An 18946-nucleotide genomic window follows, 5' to 3' on the forward strand; every position below is an offset into this window, starting at 1 on the left:
AAAGTCACAAAAGTTTGCACTTTAACTGTGAGCAAGACTTCTTGATTCCATAATAAATTTCTTCCATATTTTATTCAGTTCACAAATTCAGGAGAAGTATGCATTGTATTCGGCCAGGGGTGGGGAACCTGAGGCCGTAAGTGCAGCCTTCTGACGGAATCCAAATTTTACAGAACAAATCCTTTTATTAATACATTTTTGGTCATTTTTTAAAAATGAACATATTTAAAATACCAAAGAGTAAGTTTCAGGTCATCCTCCCAGATTGACTACAATTTGACCATTAGTAAGCCATAAGGGCTAAATTGATGTCTGCTACTTCATTGATACAGTTCTAACTTCCCCCACCTGAAGGTGCCAGTGTGTGGGGGTGGTTGACAAGAGTTTGTGGGGTGCCAGTAGGCCAGTCTCTAAGCAGCTTTTGACAACAGTGCACTGTTTGTTTGAAGTGGAATTTGTGAATAGTTGCATAGCTCAATGGCATTTTTTTTATTCTGTCAGCTTAACAGCCCATCATGTCAAAGAAGATAAAAAGAGAAACAAGAAAAAAAAACTTTTTTTAAAAAAGATTGGGAATTGGCGCCTGTGGCTCAGTCAGTAGGGCGCCGGCCCCATATACCGAGGGTGGCGGGTTCGAGCCTGGCCCCGGCCAAACTGCAACCAAAAAATAGCCGGGCGTTGTGGCAGGTGCCTGTAGTCCCAGCTACTGGGGAGGCTGAGGCAAAAGAATCGCTTAAGCCCAGGAGTTGGAGGTTGCTGTGAGCTGTGTGAGGCCACAGTACTCTACTGAGGGCCATAAAGTGAGACTCTGTCTCTACAAAAAAAAAAAAAAAGATTGGGAATTGGCACCCTGTTTCTGCTAACAATATGATTTGCTTGCTTTGTGATTCTGCAATATCAATATTAAAGAAATAAAATGCTCATCAGCTAACACTTAGAAGGGAGGCATGAAAGGTTGTATTGAAGAAATTAAAAAATGAAAAGCAAAAGCAAAGACAATGATCTCAAGTAGCAAAAAGACCCCGAAATAATCCCACTGAAGCAATTTATCAAGTAGCTTATAAACTCAGGCAAAAAAAGAGAAGCCATTCAGTGATGTAGGAAGTGTGAAAGAATGCATTCTTGAAGTTGTAGGATACTTAGACCCCCAATAATGTTTCAAAGTACAAACAACTGCCTCTTTCAAGAACCATAATTCATTGGCGGCATGAATTAGCCTTTAACTTAATACCAACCTTCCTAATGCCACAGCCCTTTAATTCATTTGGAACTGCTGACTTAACAGATCATCACACAATACTGCAATGGAAAACCGATACTACTGACTTGGTGCAGGTTTTATACTTCCTTCGGATCATATTAGATTTTCTTTACTATAAAGGGTTACTCACTTTGGGCAATCCTGCAAACAGAACACAGGTAATAGGTATCTTCACTTTTCAAGAAACATGAAGTTGGACTGAATTTGGTAAATTTCGCCATGCACCTTCCATGACAGGAAAGCATGAAGAGTTCATTGCACAGGTAAAAATATTACCAGATCAAAATGCTTTCATTTCTTTTCATTGTGTCCTGCATCAGCAAAATCTCTTGTGCTAAAGCTACTCTTTTAAGTAACACTTGACAAGTCGTAAGTATTGTTAACTACATTCATACAAATGCATCATCAGTTTCCTAACATACTAAAGTTGAATGATTTGCCCTGTCATTCTGAAGTGCACTGGCTACCACAGGGACAGGTGTTAGCCAAAATTTTATCTCTGTAAGAACAGAAATAGCAATGTGAATGGCTAAAAGATTTCACAGGAATGCAGCATTTTTATTTGTTACACCATGTCAAAACAACTTGACAATTTCTTTACAAAGTAAAACTAAGTCTGTATATGATATGTGGCAAAAAAAATCCAAGCATTTTAAAAACTATCTTTTTTTTTTTGTGATTTTTGGCCGGGGCTGGGTTTGAACCCGCCACCTCCGGCATATGGGACCGGTGCCCTACTCCTTGAGCCACAGGCACCGGCCCTTAAAAACTATCTTTTTTCAAAACACTTCTTTAAAAGGAAATGTGGATGAACATTTTCCCCAGTTAACAAAGGCCACTGACGAGCAGGATGATATAAGTGAATCATGTGAAGAACACACAACTGTTACAGACCTATTAATTGGGGAACACAATGAAAGGTTCACTGACTGAGAATCATGACATCACACTCAAATTAACATTTAGCCTCACCTAGTGCCGTCACCAAAGCACCTATAGGACTACAGTTGGAATTCATTGAGCACTCAGTAGATGACACCTACAGTCATTGATGCTAAGAAAGATCCACCTGAAATATGGGAAAATGTAGTTCACACACTTTCAGCAACATGCCCCCCCAAATGCTTTTCAACCAAAGCACGAATCTACATCCTCCTACCTCAGCCTAATGAAGTGCCTAGGGTCACACATGACTGAGACCCATCTAGAGGAACATGGAAACTGGGGGCCTCCCTGCTGCCACTACGTGTGCATTCCAACAAAAGACACAGCAAATCCATTGAAATGTTAACTTTTAACCAAGAGTTTTCATTTTTTGAAATTTGCTACATAGTAAGACTTTTACAAAATAATGTACATATTTATTTTAATTGAAGTTTCTTGAATGCAGTATTACAATAAATTATTGCAGCTTTCTGACATGGCAATTTCCCACCCCTGTACTTTATCAAAAAGAGAACTTAAAATTTTTAAATGCTTTGGATTATAGCTGGTTCCCTCCTGCCCATGAGTCACTAATCTTCACTGTTTGATTACTGTATTTGGATAAATCTTAGGACAAGATGAGGCTGGGCTGGCTTCTCCCACTGTCAGTGACCCACGTGTGCCTAAGCTACAACAAAGGCCTTTTAAGAATTTCAGTCTCCAAGCCCAGTGGGAGGCTTTGTCTTGCCTGCCTCAGCCTGTAGGTTCTGTTTTTCAAAAAGCAAAGAGCAATGAAGCTGACAAATGGGTTGCAAAGGGAAATCTTGGGAGCCAGAGCCATAGAAAACTTCCTATTGAAAAAGTGTGTCCAGCAGAGACCTGACTCTAGAAATTCCCAGGGCTGGGTGGAAATTTCAAGGATAGTCACAGTGGTCCCCAAACCTTCTTAGCACACTGGGTTGGGCACATACCCTAAGGAGAGTAGGTTGGTTGAGAAACCATTTGGCTGTTCTTTCCCCTGGGCCACCTTATGAAGGGTAACAGGCCTCCTTTCTAGATTACTGCTTTGACGCGGGACTACAATTCAGAGTTAACACACATGTTTTGGTAGCTCAGTAGTGATAGGTAAGTAAGACTGGCCAGAGGATTCTGGGGAGGAGGGAAAGTCACTTGTGTATAGTTCCTGCTCGGTGACCCACTAAAAGCTCCGCTCTTAAGGGCAAGGAAGCAGAGTCCAGTCCTGTTACCCCTAAAAAAGGCACAAACTCCACCCCTGAACTGTGCTTACGCACTATCACTTACAGCTTTTTAAAAATGAGTGCCTTGTTGACCTTGAAGTTACTACTTCAAGAAAGATGTATTTATTTCTAAGAGATACAGAATATTTGTTTTGATTATTGTTACAACTACTTACCACTATAAATCCCTCTGTCTCCAGCCATTCAGATAAAGCCAAAGGAGAGTTTCTTGCAGAGAACTAAGGGATTTCCCCAGGTGATCAGCTGATGAGGAAACACTTTCCATGTCCCTTCTCAAAGCCATAGCAGCAGTGTCTTGGTCACAACCTTTAGTGCTAGTGTGACTTTGAAAAAGCACAGGCCGTGAGGCTTTTGTCACTGTGCAGACTGTAAAATCTGTACTAAGAATTAGACCTAGTTTCCTAAGTAAAATTTGCTACATAAAATTTTATTTTATATATATATATTTTTTTCTTTTCCTAGAGGTTAACAGTCTTTTATCTTAGGTTTTGGACCACACCCAAGATGACCTTCCCCTTATTTCCCACTAAGTAGTACCAAAAATAACTTTCCTCTTCCCCTAAGTCCTCTGGGAAGCAGGAAGGCTAGTGCAGCAGCTGTCAGGAACAAAGGCACAGGCAGGGCAGAGCGGGGTAAGGAGCGGTCTGGGAGGCTGCCACTGACCCACTGGAGTCACGGAACCCTGCCCTGCCCTAAGCAGGGGAGGCTCTGATCACACCAAGGTTTCCCATCCCTTACAGTTACAGCTTTTAAAGGCACGTCCAGAACTGGTGCCGCTGGGGGCAGGGTAGGCTGCACAGTTGCTACACAGGAGTTAAAGGGCTGCAGGACTCCATGGCATGGAGCAAGGAGGGTATCCTTGCCTTCATCCAGATTATGGGGAGCGAGAGGCAGTAGGGAGAGGGGCTCCTGGAATCCAGCCTGTTTCTGTGTAACAGAAAAGACCAGGGTTGAGGTCATTAGTGCACGTGCTCAACAGGGCTTGGTGCTCGTGTAGCAGCGTCTCTCATGTACAAAGGCTTTCGAAGGCAGCAAAGTGGGACAAACCAGCTCCTGCACACAGTTGCTGGCTGCTTCTCCCAGTGCTGACCATCCGCTGCTCAGGGGTGCAAAGCACAGGAAGTCTGTCTAAGTGCAGAGAAAAAAGATTTTATTATTATTATTATTTTTTGTTTGTTTTTTTGCAGTTTTTGGCCTGGGCTGGAAATGTTTGAACCCTCCACCTCCGGCATATGGGGCCGGCGCCCTACTCCTTTGAGCCACAGGCACCGCCGTAGAAAACAGATTTTAGAAAGGATTTCCTCAGACACTTAAACCCTAGAAGGTTACCCCCCACCCCCAGTTCTACTGAGGAACATAAGAAACAACTCCTGAACCCTTCCCAACAGCTTGGCCTCCCTTAATAATGAGGAACTCCCTGGCTTTCTTCCCAAATATGAGTTGAATAAGAGAAGGGTCCCTAAAAGGCCCTGGCAGAGGCTTGAGGGCCTAGAGAGCTACCCACCTCACAAACCCCTGGGCTCCAGCACCAGCCAGTTCTCCGTGACCACCTGCACGTCCTGGCCACTCAGAGGCTCCCGCAACCTCACCTTCACCTCCAGCTTCCCTCCGGTGGGCTTCCTTCCATCTAGGACCTGTGAGGACCATGAGAGGGGGACGGCTGGGAGCAGGCTGGTCCCTGTACTCCAGGAAAGAAGTGAGAGGAGCTAAGGAGTCCCATGTTGTTAACACGGGAACTTCCATTCATGACCACCACCACCCCCTCCTGTGTGGAGGTGATGGTTTTAATTTTCTTTATTTTTTTTATTGAGACAGAGTCTCACTTTGTGGCCCTCTCTTGCCTCAGCCTCCCAAGTAGCTGGGACTACAGGTGTCCACCACAACACCCATTTCTTTTTTTTATTGTACAGACGGGGTCTCACTCTGGCTCAGGCTGCTCTTGAACCTCTGAGCTCAGGGCAATCCACCTGCCTCGGCTTCCCAGAGTGCTAGGATTACAGGCATGAGCCACCCTGTCCAGCTGGTGGCAGTGATGGTTTTTGGTGTTATAAAAGAGTCATATATAAACCTAGGTAAGCATTGGTGCTGTCATCAAAGTGGGAAACCTAGAGCTCTGCTGACTCCATTTCCCCTCCAATCCCTATGCAACTCCTGGAAGAAACACTGCCTCCTAGGAGCAGCCTGAAAGCCCAGAGCCCACCCCCAAACCTCAATAAATGGACCAGAGAGAAGTGGATGACTCTGTGGCAGTCAGAACTAGAACCCAGGCTCAGTGCCCGTACCTCCATGGTTAGGGTGCCGGTCACATACACCAGGGCTGGCAGGTTCAAACCCAGCCCGGGCCTGCCAAACAATGACAACTACAACAACAAAAATAGCTGGTGAGGCAAGAGAATTGCTTAAGCCCAAGAGTTTGAAGTTGCTGTGAGCTGTGCTGCCACGGCACTCTACCGAGGACAACATAGGGACACTCTGTCTCTAAAAAAAAAAGGGGGGGGGAAGGAGGCAGCACCTGTGGCTCAGTGAGTAGGGTGCTGGCCCTGTATACCAAGAGTGGCAGGTTCAAACCTGGCCTTGGCCAAACTGCAACCAAAAAAAAAAATAGCCAGGCATTGTGGGCGCCTGTAGTCCCAGCTACTTGGGAGGCTGAAGCAAGAGAATCACTTAAGCCCAAGAGTTGAGGTTGCTGCTGTGATGCCACACCATTCCACCCAGGGCAACACAGTGAGACTCTGTCTCAAAAAAAAAAAAAAAGAGACATCTTTACATCACTGAGTGAAATCTTTGTTTTCTATTCTCTGAGAAGATAAGTTTGTATGTTCTGAGAATAATACATGAATATTCAGAAAAAAAAAAAAAAAAAACTGGAACCCAGGCCAAGGGCTCCTTCCCACTGACCACACCATTCCCTCTTCAGGGCAGGAGGGGGCAGCTGGACAGCAAAGCGGTGCAACAGGCTATTCATACAGACCAGGCCCCCAATAAGAACAGCCCTACACAGGTGGGGGCAGGTGTGCTGTTGTGGGAAAGGCACCAGCCCACAAAGGTATCAGGAGCAGGTCTAACTCTGCAAGGAAACACTGTCCAAGCTTAAGTAACCCCCTTCCTTACTGGCCTAAATATCCTTATTTGACAGAAGCAAGCTCAGAGTCCCTGTGTAATTCTCCGAGTTCAAGGAAGCGTGAGGAGCAGTCTGGGGGCGATTCCTAAGTACAGACTTGCTGCAGTCTGCTGGGTGCCTCCATGAAACTTCTCAGACCTCTTCACCTGGGAGGTGAGGAGACCTCCTACCCTACAGAACACTTGTGAGCAACTGTAAGGAAAGACACAAAACCTACTGTGGAATTTCACTGGCCACGGGCTCTTCCCACACAAGTCCTGCCCCCAGGGTCCTACCTCCATGATCTCTCTGATCTCACATTCATTCTCCAGCCGCTCCAGTTTCAGCTGTGCTGTGCCAACTAGCTTGTCACTTCTGAAGAAGGATCTGGGGAGCCAAGAGGCAGTGGAGCATTGGACTGGGCAGGAAGGCAGAAATGACCCAGCTGAGCTCATGCAGGAAAGCGGAGGAGGAAGGGGGCAGTAGGGACAGAAACGATCTTCCTTGGCAGTGTGCCTGATGGGAGGCTCACCCTTTGTGGAAGATTTCAAACTTGATTCCTTTGCTTTGGATCACCCTCCTGAAGCCCCGGTGGTTTCGGTTGATGTTCAGTTTGAAGAGCTGATCAAATTCTGCAAGAGGGGAAGGCAAAGAGGGGCTTGGCTCCCAGGATTTCCTGAGGAAGTGGCAGCAGAGGTCCAGGCTGGCTTCCCCTCTTAATCTCTCTGTCTGCAATTCAGGGAGACTGCCACAAAAGGGTGGCAGAGCATCTAGGTCCTGGCCTCGGAACAATTTTTTTTTTTTTTTGGCGGTTTTTGACCGGGGCTGGGTTTGAACCCACCACCTCTGGCATATGGGGCCGGCGCCCTAGTCCTTTGAGCCACAGGCGCCGCCCGGTTTTCTACTCTTGTTAGATGCAGAGTGTAACTAAGTGGCAGAACTTGGAATCTAGAGTAAGGACTCCTAGGTTCAGTCCCACCTGTACCACCTTGCTATGAGACCCGCAGCAAGTCCCTTTACCTCTGTGAGCCTGTTCCCCAGCTATGTAAGGGGAGTGTTAACAGCACCTGTCTCTCTCAAGATGCGTGGACCAAGTAAGATAATAGCTCTGAAAGCATCGTGGAACTACGAACGCTGCCCATACACAGTCAGAGGGAGGAGGAGGGATGCTTGTGTGACCCGTACCTGGAGAGTTTGTGTTCTTTACCACAGCGGTTTTGCTTTTTTGAGCCTGGTCCTAAAGCAGAAGAAAGAAGCCAGGATAGCTTGTGAAAACAGGTGTACAGGGCCAGGAACCTAGAGCCAGGCCTCCCAGTGATGGGGAGAAGCTGAGCACAAGGTCCTGAAATGGAAGGTGGGCGTCAGAGGATCCTACCCTCTACCTGAACCTCACCGAGTTAGGGTAGTGAAACTCAAAACGAACAAAAGCATCCAAGTCATCAGGGGTCACCCCTGTGAGAAGAAAAAGCAGTCAGGAGCCAGAGCAGCCAGGAGCGCTGTGCTGGAGGTGCAGTGTCAGGGCAGGAGCCACCCTGGGGGCTTACCTGGAGGGGCTGGGAGGTTCATTCCCCGGACAATAATCAGATGCATTTCTGTGCTGTTGAGTTCAGAGAAGATCCTATGGCCAAGAAGGAAGAAACAGCTCAAAGTGAAGGACAGTAGGGGGACAAGGTCGGTTCTCCAGGGCCCACCTGCCGGAACGGTAATGAGAGTAGGTCCAGGGAGGAAATGCTTGTTCCAACTAGCAGCGGCTGAACTGCTCTCGCTCAAGACCCTCGCTCTGACTCCCAGTCAAGAGTTCTTTCCACAGCAACCAGACTGCTCTGAGCACCTTCCTGGCAGGGACCACATCCTGCTCCTCACTAGCCCCAGTGCCCACGGCAGGGCCAATCTCAGGAAGCCTCCACAGAAGGGCAGAAGTCTGCAGCCTCAGCTCCCAAACCCTGCACAAAGCCACTGCCTCCCTCAGGCCTCGGTACCTCACGGTCTGGAATGTCTTCAGCTCAAAATGGTGGCTGGGAGGGTCGAGGCCCTGGGCCTGGGCCAGCCGCAGTATCTCAAGCTGTTTCTTCCGTTCCTGAGCAAGCTTCTCAAACCTGACAGGAGTAGTGTGCACATAAGCAAGACAGGACTCATTTTCTGCTCCCCACCTCACAGGCCCCACCCCAGCCCTTGCACTCACCGGGTAGTCTCAGCCACATTGCCCTGGTGCATGAACTGCTTGGAGAACAGCAGGCACTTCTGAAAATAGGGGCCCAGAATGCCTCCAGAGCCCAGGGCAGAACCTGCCCAGGTTGACATTTAAGGCCTGACTTCTTTTTCTTTTTCAGTCAGTCTCATTCTGTTGCCCAGGCTAGAGTGCCATGGCCTCAGTCTAGCTCACAGCAACCTCAGACTCTTGGGCTCAACGTGATCCAAGTAGCTGGGACTACAGGCACCTGCCACAACACCCAGCTAAGATTTCTAATTTTAGTAGAGATGAAGTCTCACTGTTGCTCAGGCAGGTCTCAAAATCCTGAGCTGAAGCAATCCCCACGCCTCAGTCTCCCAGCGTGCTAGGATTACAGGAGTGAGCCACCACATGGGCCATGGCCTGTCTTCTTAAAGCTCCAACCTTTCTCCATAGCCTCACACAACCCAAGGGTCCCTTTCCTAAGTCCCACCACACTTTTCTGCCTACGCTTTTGCTATTTCCTCTCCTGAAGACAGCCACTCCCCAAAATCCACTCAGCAAACCCCTATTCTTTCTTAAAACCTATTCAAACATCATCTCAGAAAGCAGACTTTCCAGAAGAAAAGGCAGCAGCAGTTCAGCTAGATAAATGCATAAATACACATACATATCTGTCTCCCTTCCCCCACAAGGTCCTTTCCCCTCCGCACTGTTGTTTGAACTTCACAACCACCCTGAAAGAAGGGTGTTATTTCATTTATAGATGAGAAAAATGTGGTTCAGAGAGGGGAAGCACCTTGCCCAAGGTCACACAGCCAGTAAGTGGAAGAGCCAGAATTTGAACCCAGACCCATGCGGGTTGAGCTCCTCGTCTTTCTCCACAGAGAGGCTGTGGGCACTGAAAGGAGAGGAATAGACAAGGGGCCTACTCACCTCTTGTTGCTCCAGAAGCATTTTCTGCAGTTGGGCATACACCTCGTCAGCCTTTTGGGAGAGTCGCAGGTCCTCGTGGTGGATGAGGATGAAGTCACCCTCCTCATCCGTCAAGGGTGAAGGTACCTATCCAGGTCACGAGGCCCCTCGGGCCCCAAGAGTCGGATTACTCCTTGACTGAGCCCAACAAAGGCAGGAATCCAAACTAAATGGTTCTTCAGCTTTTACTCAACGCCAACAATGGAAATCCATTGCCTTCCATCCTGCCCCCTGCAACACTCTGCTTCCCCCTGGCCTTACCCAGCCTTGTCATCTCTAACCACGGGCAGCCCCGCTCTCTCCCAGTTTCTCTGGGGGCCATGCTCTAAAGACAAGCATAAGCAAAAGGCTCCCTCCCAGCTGTCATCACATCCTGTTCAAATCCCACCTCCTCCCCAAGCTGCCCTAGTCACCGCCCTGCCTGTCAAGTCTGTCCCATCTCCTGGCCTGAGAGGTCCTGGTGCTCCAGGTGGGACTCACCTTGGAGAGATCAACAGGGCGGCCAGCTCGAGCCTGGATGATCTGAGCCTCAAGACCCTTGGCCACCCGTAGGTGGGCTCTGGCCTGCTCCAGGTCCTGGCTCCGCTTGGCCTTCAGGGCTGCCCGCTGGTACTGCAGCTTCCGGGCTTCTAGCAGTGCCAGTTGTTCCCGCACTGAAGGGACAGAGCCGCTGGTTAGGGCCATGTCTGCCCCCCAGCCTTTACCCTCCACCCTGCTTGTCCCCAGCTCACCAGATGGACTTAGTGACGCTTTAGAACTTGAGGCCTTGGGCTCAGACAGAGGTTGGCTTGAAGGGACCAGAGGCTGTGCTGGCGGCTCAGCCTACAGATGCCCAGGAGGCTGCCATGAGGGGCTGTGTTCTCCATTGTGACCACGGCAGCTCCCAGACTTGGGTCCTCTCCCTAACGCTGCACTCACTCCCTGTACAGCCTGCGATGAGTGGCCTTGCTTCCTGAGCACTGCGAGATCTCACAGCTAGAAGCCTCTAAAGCTCTCTAACTTCCCCAGCAAGAAGGCATCACCAGGGTAGTGGGGATGGAACCTGGGCTCTGGAATCAGACAGACCTTGGTCTGAATCCCAGCTTTGCTATCTCCTAGCTGGGTGCCCTTAGCAAAGTTTTTTCTCTAGAAAATGGAGGACAGAAGACCTACCTCACTGGGCTTATGGGTACAGACAATAATAGCATCTGGGTTTACTCCTCATCTGCTGTTTCTCCCCACCGACCCCTGCAGTCTTGCACCCTCAGCCAAACCTTGTCCTCGTCCTCGTCTGCCGGGCCTGTGTCCTGTGAGGCAGCCAGTTTCTGCGCAGCGGCCAGAGTTGCCGCCACCGTACCTTCCTCAGTGCCTACTGCGGGCTCCAGGCCAGGGATGGGGGGAAATCCTGGGAGAGAGAGACAGCGCTGGGAGGGGTGGGGGAGCCTCAGGGAAGCTGAAGGCTGCTGGGGGCCTTGCCTGGCTCTGGCTAGGGTGGGTGATTCCTAATGGGGATGGCATATGCATGAGAAATCACCCACCTCTCCCTCCCTTCTTGCCCAGAGTCCTTCCATAGAACCCCTCGGCCAAGCCCTCCTCACCTGGAGGAACAGGCAACTCGGCAAAGTCAACTTTCCGTCCTGCTCGGTGTGCTCGAATAGCATCCTGGTATTGCTGCAAGGGAAGCAGGGGAGGGAACACAGTGGGCAGCAGTTCACAGGCCCCTGCCCACCATGACACAGAGGGAGGCGAGGAGAGGAATACTGATGGGAAGACAGCAGCCCAGGAACAGAAAGAGCCCCAAGGCAGCAAGAGCTACAGACAGGCAGGCAGAAGACAGAGGACACGGAAATGGAGGACAGCAGCAGAGCAGGAGGCCGACAGGCAGCGGCGGATGGCCACCTTGGCGATGCGCTCGTGCATCCGGGCCTTGCGCTCGTCCCCGCTGCCCCGGGCCTGCAGCCCCGCCTCACGGTACTTGCTGAGCCTCTGCTGCAGGACGTCCAGCACAGTCTGTGGCTCAGCAGGAGGCACTTGGAGGGAAGAAGGAGAGGACATCAGCTCTGCCTGCTCATGCCAGGTTCCCCACTCCAGGCCCCCCATCCACCGTGTCCTACCTGGAGTTGCTGGGACGTCACAGGCCATCACTGGCTGCACCTGCTCCACGGCTGGCGGAATGAGTGACGATGCTGTGGGGGCCTGAGACGTGTGTTGGGGGGGCTTCAGACCTGGGGGACCCAGAGCAGAGTGCAGGTGGGGGTGCCTGGCCAGCCTCAGGACTCCTCCCCAGCCCCAACCCCAGCCCGAGCTGATCCTCCCACAAGTCCCACACTGACCCTCAGGTGCTGGGGGCATGGCACTCAGGTCCACAGGCTGCCCCTTCTCCAGGGCCTCTAGGACAGCACCACATCTCTGCAGAATCAAGAAAATCAGGTGTGACACAAACCAGGGAAGCCCAAGAGTCTGGACTGAAACAGCTTCCCCTCAGGCCAGTCTCAATCCTGGCGCCCAGCCCAGCTTCCTCTCTGAGCCACAGTTTCCCCCATCTATAAAACAAGGGGTGGGGACACAGGGCCTTGGAATCAGATGTCCTACTTTCCCGATCCTCATGAGCTCTCGAGCATGGTCCAGATCTCCAGCCTGCTTGGCCCTAAGGGCAGCCACTTTGTACTCTCTCTGTCGGGATGACAACAGGGCTCGTGGGTCCGGGTCTGAATCAGATGGGGCAGAAATGCCAGGGCTGCCTGGGAGGCTTGTCTCAGGTTGGGAGAGGGTGTCTGCAGGGAAATAAGCACCCCCAAGAAAGGGAACAAGGGTCAAAAAGAAAAGGTGCCTGCTTTGGGTGCCCGAGACCCTGGGTCTCAAAAGCCTTAAGGAAGGGATGACCAATGGTCATGGGCAGTGGCAGGTCAGGGAGGCAGGCTGCAGCCTAGGACACTGGGAACTAGCCAGCATTTGGCTGCCTCCAGATACCTGGCTCCACAGCAGGAGGTGCTGGGGTCTCTGCCGCAGGGCTCCGGTTGGCTGTTTCCTGGGGGCCCTGGGGCCTCTTGCCTAAGGCCACCGGTGGTGGGATCTCATCCTCATTGATGTTCCTGCCTTTCCTCACAGCCGCTAGCTGGGACTCCAGAGTCTGAGGGAAAGAATCAGTCCAGAAACCCAGCCCCACCTTAGCCTGGACTCCAGCTCCACAGGACTGGTGAGGAGGCCTCCCCTCCACCTGCCACCTCCCCCAGGGCCTCACGCCCCGGGCCCTGCTCTCTGGCTAGGCCCAACTCACCTTCAGGCCACGCTCACAGCGCCTGGCTTTGGCGGCTTCACCTGCCTCCTTGGCACTGGCCGCAGCCTCCCGGTAGTTGCGAATCCGCTCCTCCAGCAAAATCCGCAGCCGGGGCTCTCCAGCCTGGAAGAAATTCGGCTCAGGGCCTGGCCACTCGAGGGCAAGCGAGGCCCTTGCCATTCTCTCTCTGAGAGGCAGCTGCCCCAAATTGTGGAGCTCTGGGACTTCAGGAGAGAGAAGAACCTAAAAAACTCAAGGTGAGAAGCAAAGACTCCCTGGAGAGGCCAGAGGCCATGTCAGAGGCAATACAGGGGCCCAAATAATCAGTGGAGGCAGGAAATGGCTTCTGGGGGTGTCTGGAGAACAGAGAGGCCTTTAAGGTGAGCCAGCCATGGAGGAGCGTCTGGGCTCAGTTTCTACTTAGGGCAACTGCTGGAGGAGGACCCAGGAAAGGGTCCCTGCGGCTGTGCAGCGGGAGCCATGCGACATACATGTCATATGAGGGCAATGGGGACCCAGAAGGCATGTGGGGCCCCCTCCAGAAGCTACCTGTGCCACTGAGGCTGAAGCTGTTAGGGCGGCTGCCTGCGCTGGAGGCTCAATGTTTTCCTGTCCCTGCTCTTCCTCAGAGACACCAGGGCCAGGTGCCTCCTCACCGTCCAGGGGCCCAGCCTCCTCATCCACACCCAGGACCTCCTGCAGCTCAGTCTGGGGAGACAAACAAGTCCTAGGAGCTTGGGGGCACTGTGACCATGTTCATGATAGGACCCTGTCCCCCAGCAGTACTACCCAACATCAGCCACTATGCCTGGAAGTCCCTTTTACCAAAACACTGCTTTAATCTGATGATACCCTTGAAACAGTAGAGATTCCAAATCTGAAAGTCCCCCACTACAGAACTCAGACCAAAGGTCAAAAGAGACAAGTGTCACCCTGTATAAGGTACAAGACAGGAGCGGGCAGGGCAAGGGACGTGTGCAGAGAACACCGGCCTCTCCTCAGCCCGCCGCCCACCAGGCCTGAGTTGACCATGGGACCCGCAGACACTGGCCTGGCAGACGCACCAGCAGGTCTGCATCTTCCTCCAGCCCTGCCTCCTCTTCCTCCTCCCCGTCCACATCCTGCATACAGTCCGCCGCCAACTTCTCAATGTGCGCCATGGGCAGGGGCGCTGGAGAAGAGGGTCACAGTGGGTAAGGCAACTCAGGTAAGGTCAAAGATGGGCAAAGGAGGGTCTTTAATCTGTTGCACTGGCAAATCACCCCAGCAGAAATCCTCCTCTCCTCCCGCCCCCCAGAAGAGTCCCACCTGGAAAAGTGCTCTTCCTTTAGACCAGCGGTTCTCAACCTGTGGGTCGCAACCCCTTTTTAACAATGAAAATACATTGCAGCATTAGGAAGGTTGAGAACCACTGCTTTAGACCCAGCCCAAGTCACTCCGCAGGGAAACCTCCCCAGCTCCTCAGCCGGGAATAAGCTGCTCCTTGCTCTGCACTCTGCCTGGAGCAGTTACTCACACATACCCATCCATTCCCTCCACCTACACCTTTCACATCTGTAGAGATTTTTAAAGTTCAATCGAACTTGGCAACAATTCTGTAAGACAGTTTATATTATTTCCCCTTTTAATACATTAAGTAAACCAAGAAATCCCAACACTAATTTTCCTCACATTGTAATCCTGTGAATGGCAGTCAAACCCAGGTGTATCTAACCCCAAAGCAGGGGCAGACTACTGAGCCCCTTCCCAGGTTCTCCCATTGTCCTCAGCTCAGGGACACATGGGATGGGGGCTGGTTCTCTCTTGAGGGTTCTGGGTGAGAAGAGAGTTAAGATTCAGATCCCCTGATCCTCCTGGGGTCTTGCTCTTGACCTCCTCCAGGCTGTGGAGGGAGACTGCACTGAGTTACTGAACACGATTTCTGTGCACTATGTACCCATCTTAGACCTTGCACCCTGGCTAGAGCTGAGGTTAGAGACCTCAGTCAGCCTGAGAATTACATTTGTCCACAATGGGGAGGGATGGAGTGCCTGTCACACAAGGCGTAAGCAGGGTGGGACCGACCTTCTGGTGGGAGTGCTGCAGAAGGCACATGGATGCCAGAAAGACAGAGGGTCTGGCTGGGTCCTTCCAGCTACGAGTCGAGGACACCCCTTACTAGCAGCCTGTACCTGTTGGTCCCAGGACTGTGCCCAGGCCAGTGTCACAAACTCACCCTGCCCCTTGGGTGCTGGGGTCCCGCCTGTGGTTCCTGCTTCCCCGGTGAGGGCCAGCAGCTCAGCCTCCAGATCCTCATCGCTTTCCGTCGCATCCACCCCCAGCAGCATGTCTTCAGGGCTGAACTCCACAAAGAGCCCCAGCTGGGAGGAGAGCAGGATTCTTAGGAACCACAGGACGAGGCAGGGCCAGAGCCAGACTTGGGGTTCCCAATGTCCCAGTCAATGGCCCCTTCAATCTGTGAAGCCCAGTGTGCAGAAAGGGAACCTGAGGCCTGCAATATTATCCCTTGGGACATCTATCTCCCCAGAGATTCTACAAAGAACCCAGTAAAATTATGCTGCCATTATCATCACTAATGCTAAGGGTAATAGCTGTTAAGCACTGTATTCTATGTTTTATCTTAGAGGTAGGTCCTATTTATTATTATTTTTGAGATGGGGTCTTGTTCTGTCACCTAGGCTAGAGTGCAGTGGCATCATCATAGCTCACTGCAACCACAAACTCCTGGGCTCAAGTGATCCTCCCACCTTAGACTCCTAAAGTAGCTGGGATTACATGTGTGCGCCACCACACATGGCTGGATCCTATTTTTTTTTAATTGTGGAAAAACATTTATCATGAAATTTACCATCATAACCATTTTAAAGAGTCCAATAATATTAAGTGCATTCACAACTCTTTTCATGTCGCAAAACTGAAACTCTACCCACTTAACCCTAACTCCCCATTCTTCCTTCCCTCTAGCCTCTGGTAAGCCCCATTCTACTTTGTTTTCAGAAATTATTGGACTAAGTGGAGACAGGTCCTGTTTCTATCCCAAAACCCACATGAAACAGACTTGAGTCTATACCCTTTTCCCCACCACCTTCATTACCTGCCTCTTTTAAGACCAAAAAAAAAAAAAAAAAAATGGACTAAGAAGTCTCAAAACTTGGGCACAAAAGAAATAAAGGGAGAAAATTGGAGGACAGACCCTGTCTTCCACTGCAGCTACTGCCCTCTGTCCCTAAGCAGCAAAGTCTTCCCACTGCCTGAAGCCCTCAAGTCCTGGCATCTTTGGCTGCAGGCAATCTTGAGAGCCTAGATGAGGAATCCATGAGAGCACTGCGGTTCCATTTAGAGCCTAAACTCTGGTGCTTCCTGAACCCTCTCCCCACCTGGATGTGATTAGGACTCGGGCCTCCAAGGGATCTGCCACCTCTAAGAGGAATTGCTGAAAGTCTGTGAACTAATGGCAAAACCACACAAGTGACCCAGTTTGCCCAAGATATCTAGAGACCACCCCCCACCCCCACGCCTGCCTTCGAATTGGTCCAGGGGCTTAGAAGACTACATTCATACCTGCTTGGCAGCTGCCACACCCTGGCCACTTGCTTGAGGGCCTTTCCGAGGTCTTGGCCCTGGCATCTTCACAGCCTACCTGGTGGAGAGCTGAAAAGACTCAGAATGGAGTATCCTATAAGCCCTGTCCCCACCAGTGCCACCTGTGGTAAGGTGTGGTTAGTCAACTTCCAAAGAAGGCAAAACTTAACACCAACGAATGAATTACTAAAGTTGGAATTACAGCACTGAAGCAAGCAACATGGGGAACAGACGAGACAGCCTGCTAATGTTAAAGGTTTTTTTTTTGGAGAGACAGAGTCTCACTGTACTGCCCTCGGGTAGAGTGCCGTGGTGTCACACGGCTCACAGCAACCTCTAACTCTTGGGCTTCCGCGATTCTCTTGCCTCAGCCTCCCGAGCAGCTGGGACTACAGGCGCCCGCCACAACACCCGGCTATTTTTTTGTTGCAGTTTGGCCGGGGCTGGGTTTGAACCCGCCACCCTCGGCATATGGGGACGGCGCCCTACTCACTGAGCCACAGGCGCCGGTGTAAGGGCTCACGCCTGTGATGCTATAGCACTCTGGGAAGCTGAGGCAGGAGTATCACTTGAGGCCAGTAGTTTGAGACTAGCCTGAGCAAGAGCAAGATGGGGTCTCTTCAAATAAAAAAAATAAAAAAATCTGAAAAATTAGCCAGATTCGGTGGCTCATGCCTATAGTCCCAGCTACTTAGGAGGCTGAGGCAGGAGGATTGTTTGAGCCCAGGAGTTTGAGGTTGCAATGGCTGTGATGATGTCACTGTATCAGCCCTGTGCAACAGAGATCCTACCTCAAAAAAAAAAAAAAAAACACAAGATACAGGAGCATGGAACTGACTCAGATTTGGAAAGCAGGTTCAGGGAAGTAACTATAGGTTCAGAGTGGGGAACAAGGCTGGTAGAATTGAGATAGACTCTAAGGCAGCACTGTCTATTATAGAAACCACATTTGGCCATTTAACTTGAAATTTAAAGGAATTCAAATTAAATTTAAAATTAAGTTCCTTAGTCACTCCAGACATATTCCAATTGCTCAGTAGCCGTCTGTGGCTAGTGGCTACCATTGGAAAACAGACATACAGAACATAATCACAGAAAATTCCATTGGACAGCTGTGCTCTAAAGAAACCTGACTCAGCATTCTGATTCTCTCAGTGATCTCACAATCACCCATAGGACACACTACGTGTCAGACTCTGTGCTGGGCACTGGGACATGGTCTCAGCCCTCACGGACCGTTTACATGGTGCAAACAAACTCATGACTACACATCACCCCAAAGGCTATGTGTGCCCAGGGATGGCCCATTCTCCAGCACAGACAGAAAAGGCTCCTTGGAAGAGGAGATGTGCCGGCCGAGTCATGAAGTTGGGAGGATGGAAGGGCAATAGGATTCCCAGTAGAGGGAACAACCTGATAATGGCTGAAGTGAAGAGCGTGGCCTGCACAAGGCAACCAAACGCCAGGCATTACCTGGGGCATAAACTGTGAGACTAGAAAGAGTAAAAACCAAGCGGCGAAACAGAGAAACCTTTAATCCTTAGGAGTTTGGGCATTATCCTTAGGGGAGCCGGAAAGAAGAGACCGGGTTGTGTGGGGACTTCGGAAACATCGCTCCAGCCACAGAGGGGAAGGTGCGCAGGGAGCAGGAGGGCGCAGGCAGGAAGCTGCGTGTGTGCCGAGCATCTTGCAACAGCCCGGGCGAGCTGATGGAGCGCGGGGTGGCGGTGGGAATGGAGAGAAGTGGGCGGATTCCAGAGGAGGAAGTAAAATCAAGAGGGCTCCGAGATTAACCTGCTGTCAGCACCCGGGTGCCAGATTTCGGGGAAACGGCGAAGCCGTCAACTGAGCTGGGGCCACGGAGTGACCGGTCTCAGGTGAAACCCGAGGCTCCCAAGTCAGAGCCGGGCCTGGGCTTCCGGCAGAGGTGACGCCGGGGCCCTGTCCCGCCCCAGCCGCCTCCACTGCCCCCGCCGTCCCCGCAGCGTCCCAGGCTGGGGGGCGCGTATGCAGCATACCTAGCGGCGGAACCGAACCAAATCCCGGCCTTCTCCCTCCTGGCGCCGCCTCAGGCTCCCCAGCACCGGGCGACGGTGGTGGCAGTAGCGACAGGAAGCGCCGCGCGGGCGACGGCTCACTCCCAACACGTGACTCCCCTGCTGGGCAGCTCGCAGTGCGCAAGTGCGGGGCTAAGCGGGCTGCGAGCTCCGACAGGTGACTCCAAGGGTGGGATTTGTAGCGCGCAGGCGCCTTCGCGCAAATAGGGCGAGGCAGGAGTTTTGGGCGGTTCCGCCCCGGCGCCCAGATGCTTGCGCAAACGTGGTAGGTGCGCTCCAGCTCCCGCCGTTTACAACCTCTCCGCCAAAGCCCCACACTCACTCAGATTCAGACACCAGCGCGCGCCGGCGGGGCCGGTCCC

The 18946-nt window shown here is 51.5% G+C and overlaps 1 protein-coding gene across 8 annotated transcripts; it reads right to left on the reverse strand.

Annotated features, from left to right (window-relative positions):
• Positions 1 to 827: 827 nt before the first annotated feature.
• CC2D1B (coiled-coil and C2 domain containing 1B) lies at positions 828 to 18866 on the reverse strand. Of its 8 annotated transcripts, none has more exons than XM_053576460.1 (26): positions 18546 to 18863; positions 16507 to 16596; positions 15161 to 15305; positions 14010 to 14116; positions 13495 to 13653; positions 12946 to 13068; positions 12639 to 12798; positions 12261 to 12442; positions 12002 to 12077; positions 11783 to 11893; positions 11568 to 11698; positions 11267 to 11339; positions 10943 to 11073; positions 10421 to 10511; positions 10170 to 10342; positions 9651 to 9776; positions 8727 to 8785; positions 8524 to 8640; positions 8089 to 8162; positions 7938 to 7996; positions 7730 to 7781; positions 7077 to 7176; positions 6841 to 6931; positions 4949 to 5078; positions 2032 to 4568; positions 828 to 1920 (listed from the first exon to the last, which is right to left on the reverse strand). In XM_053576460.1, the coding sequence occupies exons 2-24, from the start codon at positions 16570 to 16572 to the stop codon at positions 4950 to 4952; spliced, it is 2535 nt and encodes an 844-aa protein (XP_053432435.1). In that variant the 5' UTR covers positions 16573 to 16596; positions 18546 to 18863; the 3' UTR covers positions 828 to 1920; positions 2032 to 4568; position 4949. The 8 variants fall into 8 exon arrangements, with proteins under 8 accessions (XP_053432435.1, XP_053432434.1, XP_053432433.1 ...); XM_053576459.1 differs by having other exon boundaries at positions 2032 to 4572; positions 16507 to 16581; positions 18546 to 18862; XM_053576458.1 differs by having other exon boundaries at positions 2032 to 4572; positions 16507 to 16585; positions 18546 to 18862.
• Positions 18867 to 18946: the final 80 nt, after the last annotated feature.

The sequence above is a fragment of the Nycticebus coucang genome, chromosome 22 (assembly GCF_027406575.1).
Source record: "Nycticebus coucang isolate mNycCou1 chromosome 22, mNycCou1.pri, whole genome shotgun sequence".
Lineage (NCBI taxonomy): Eukaryota > Metazoa > Chordata > Mammalia > Primates > Lorisidae > Nycticebus > Nycticebus coucang.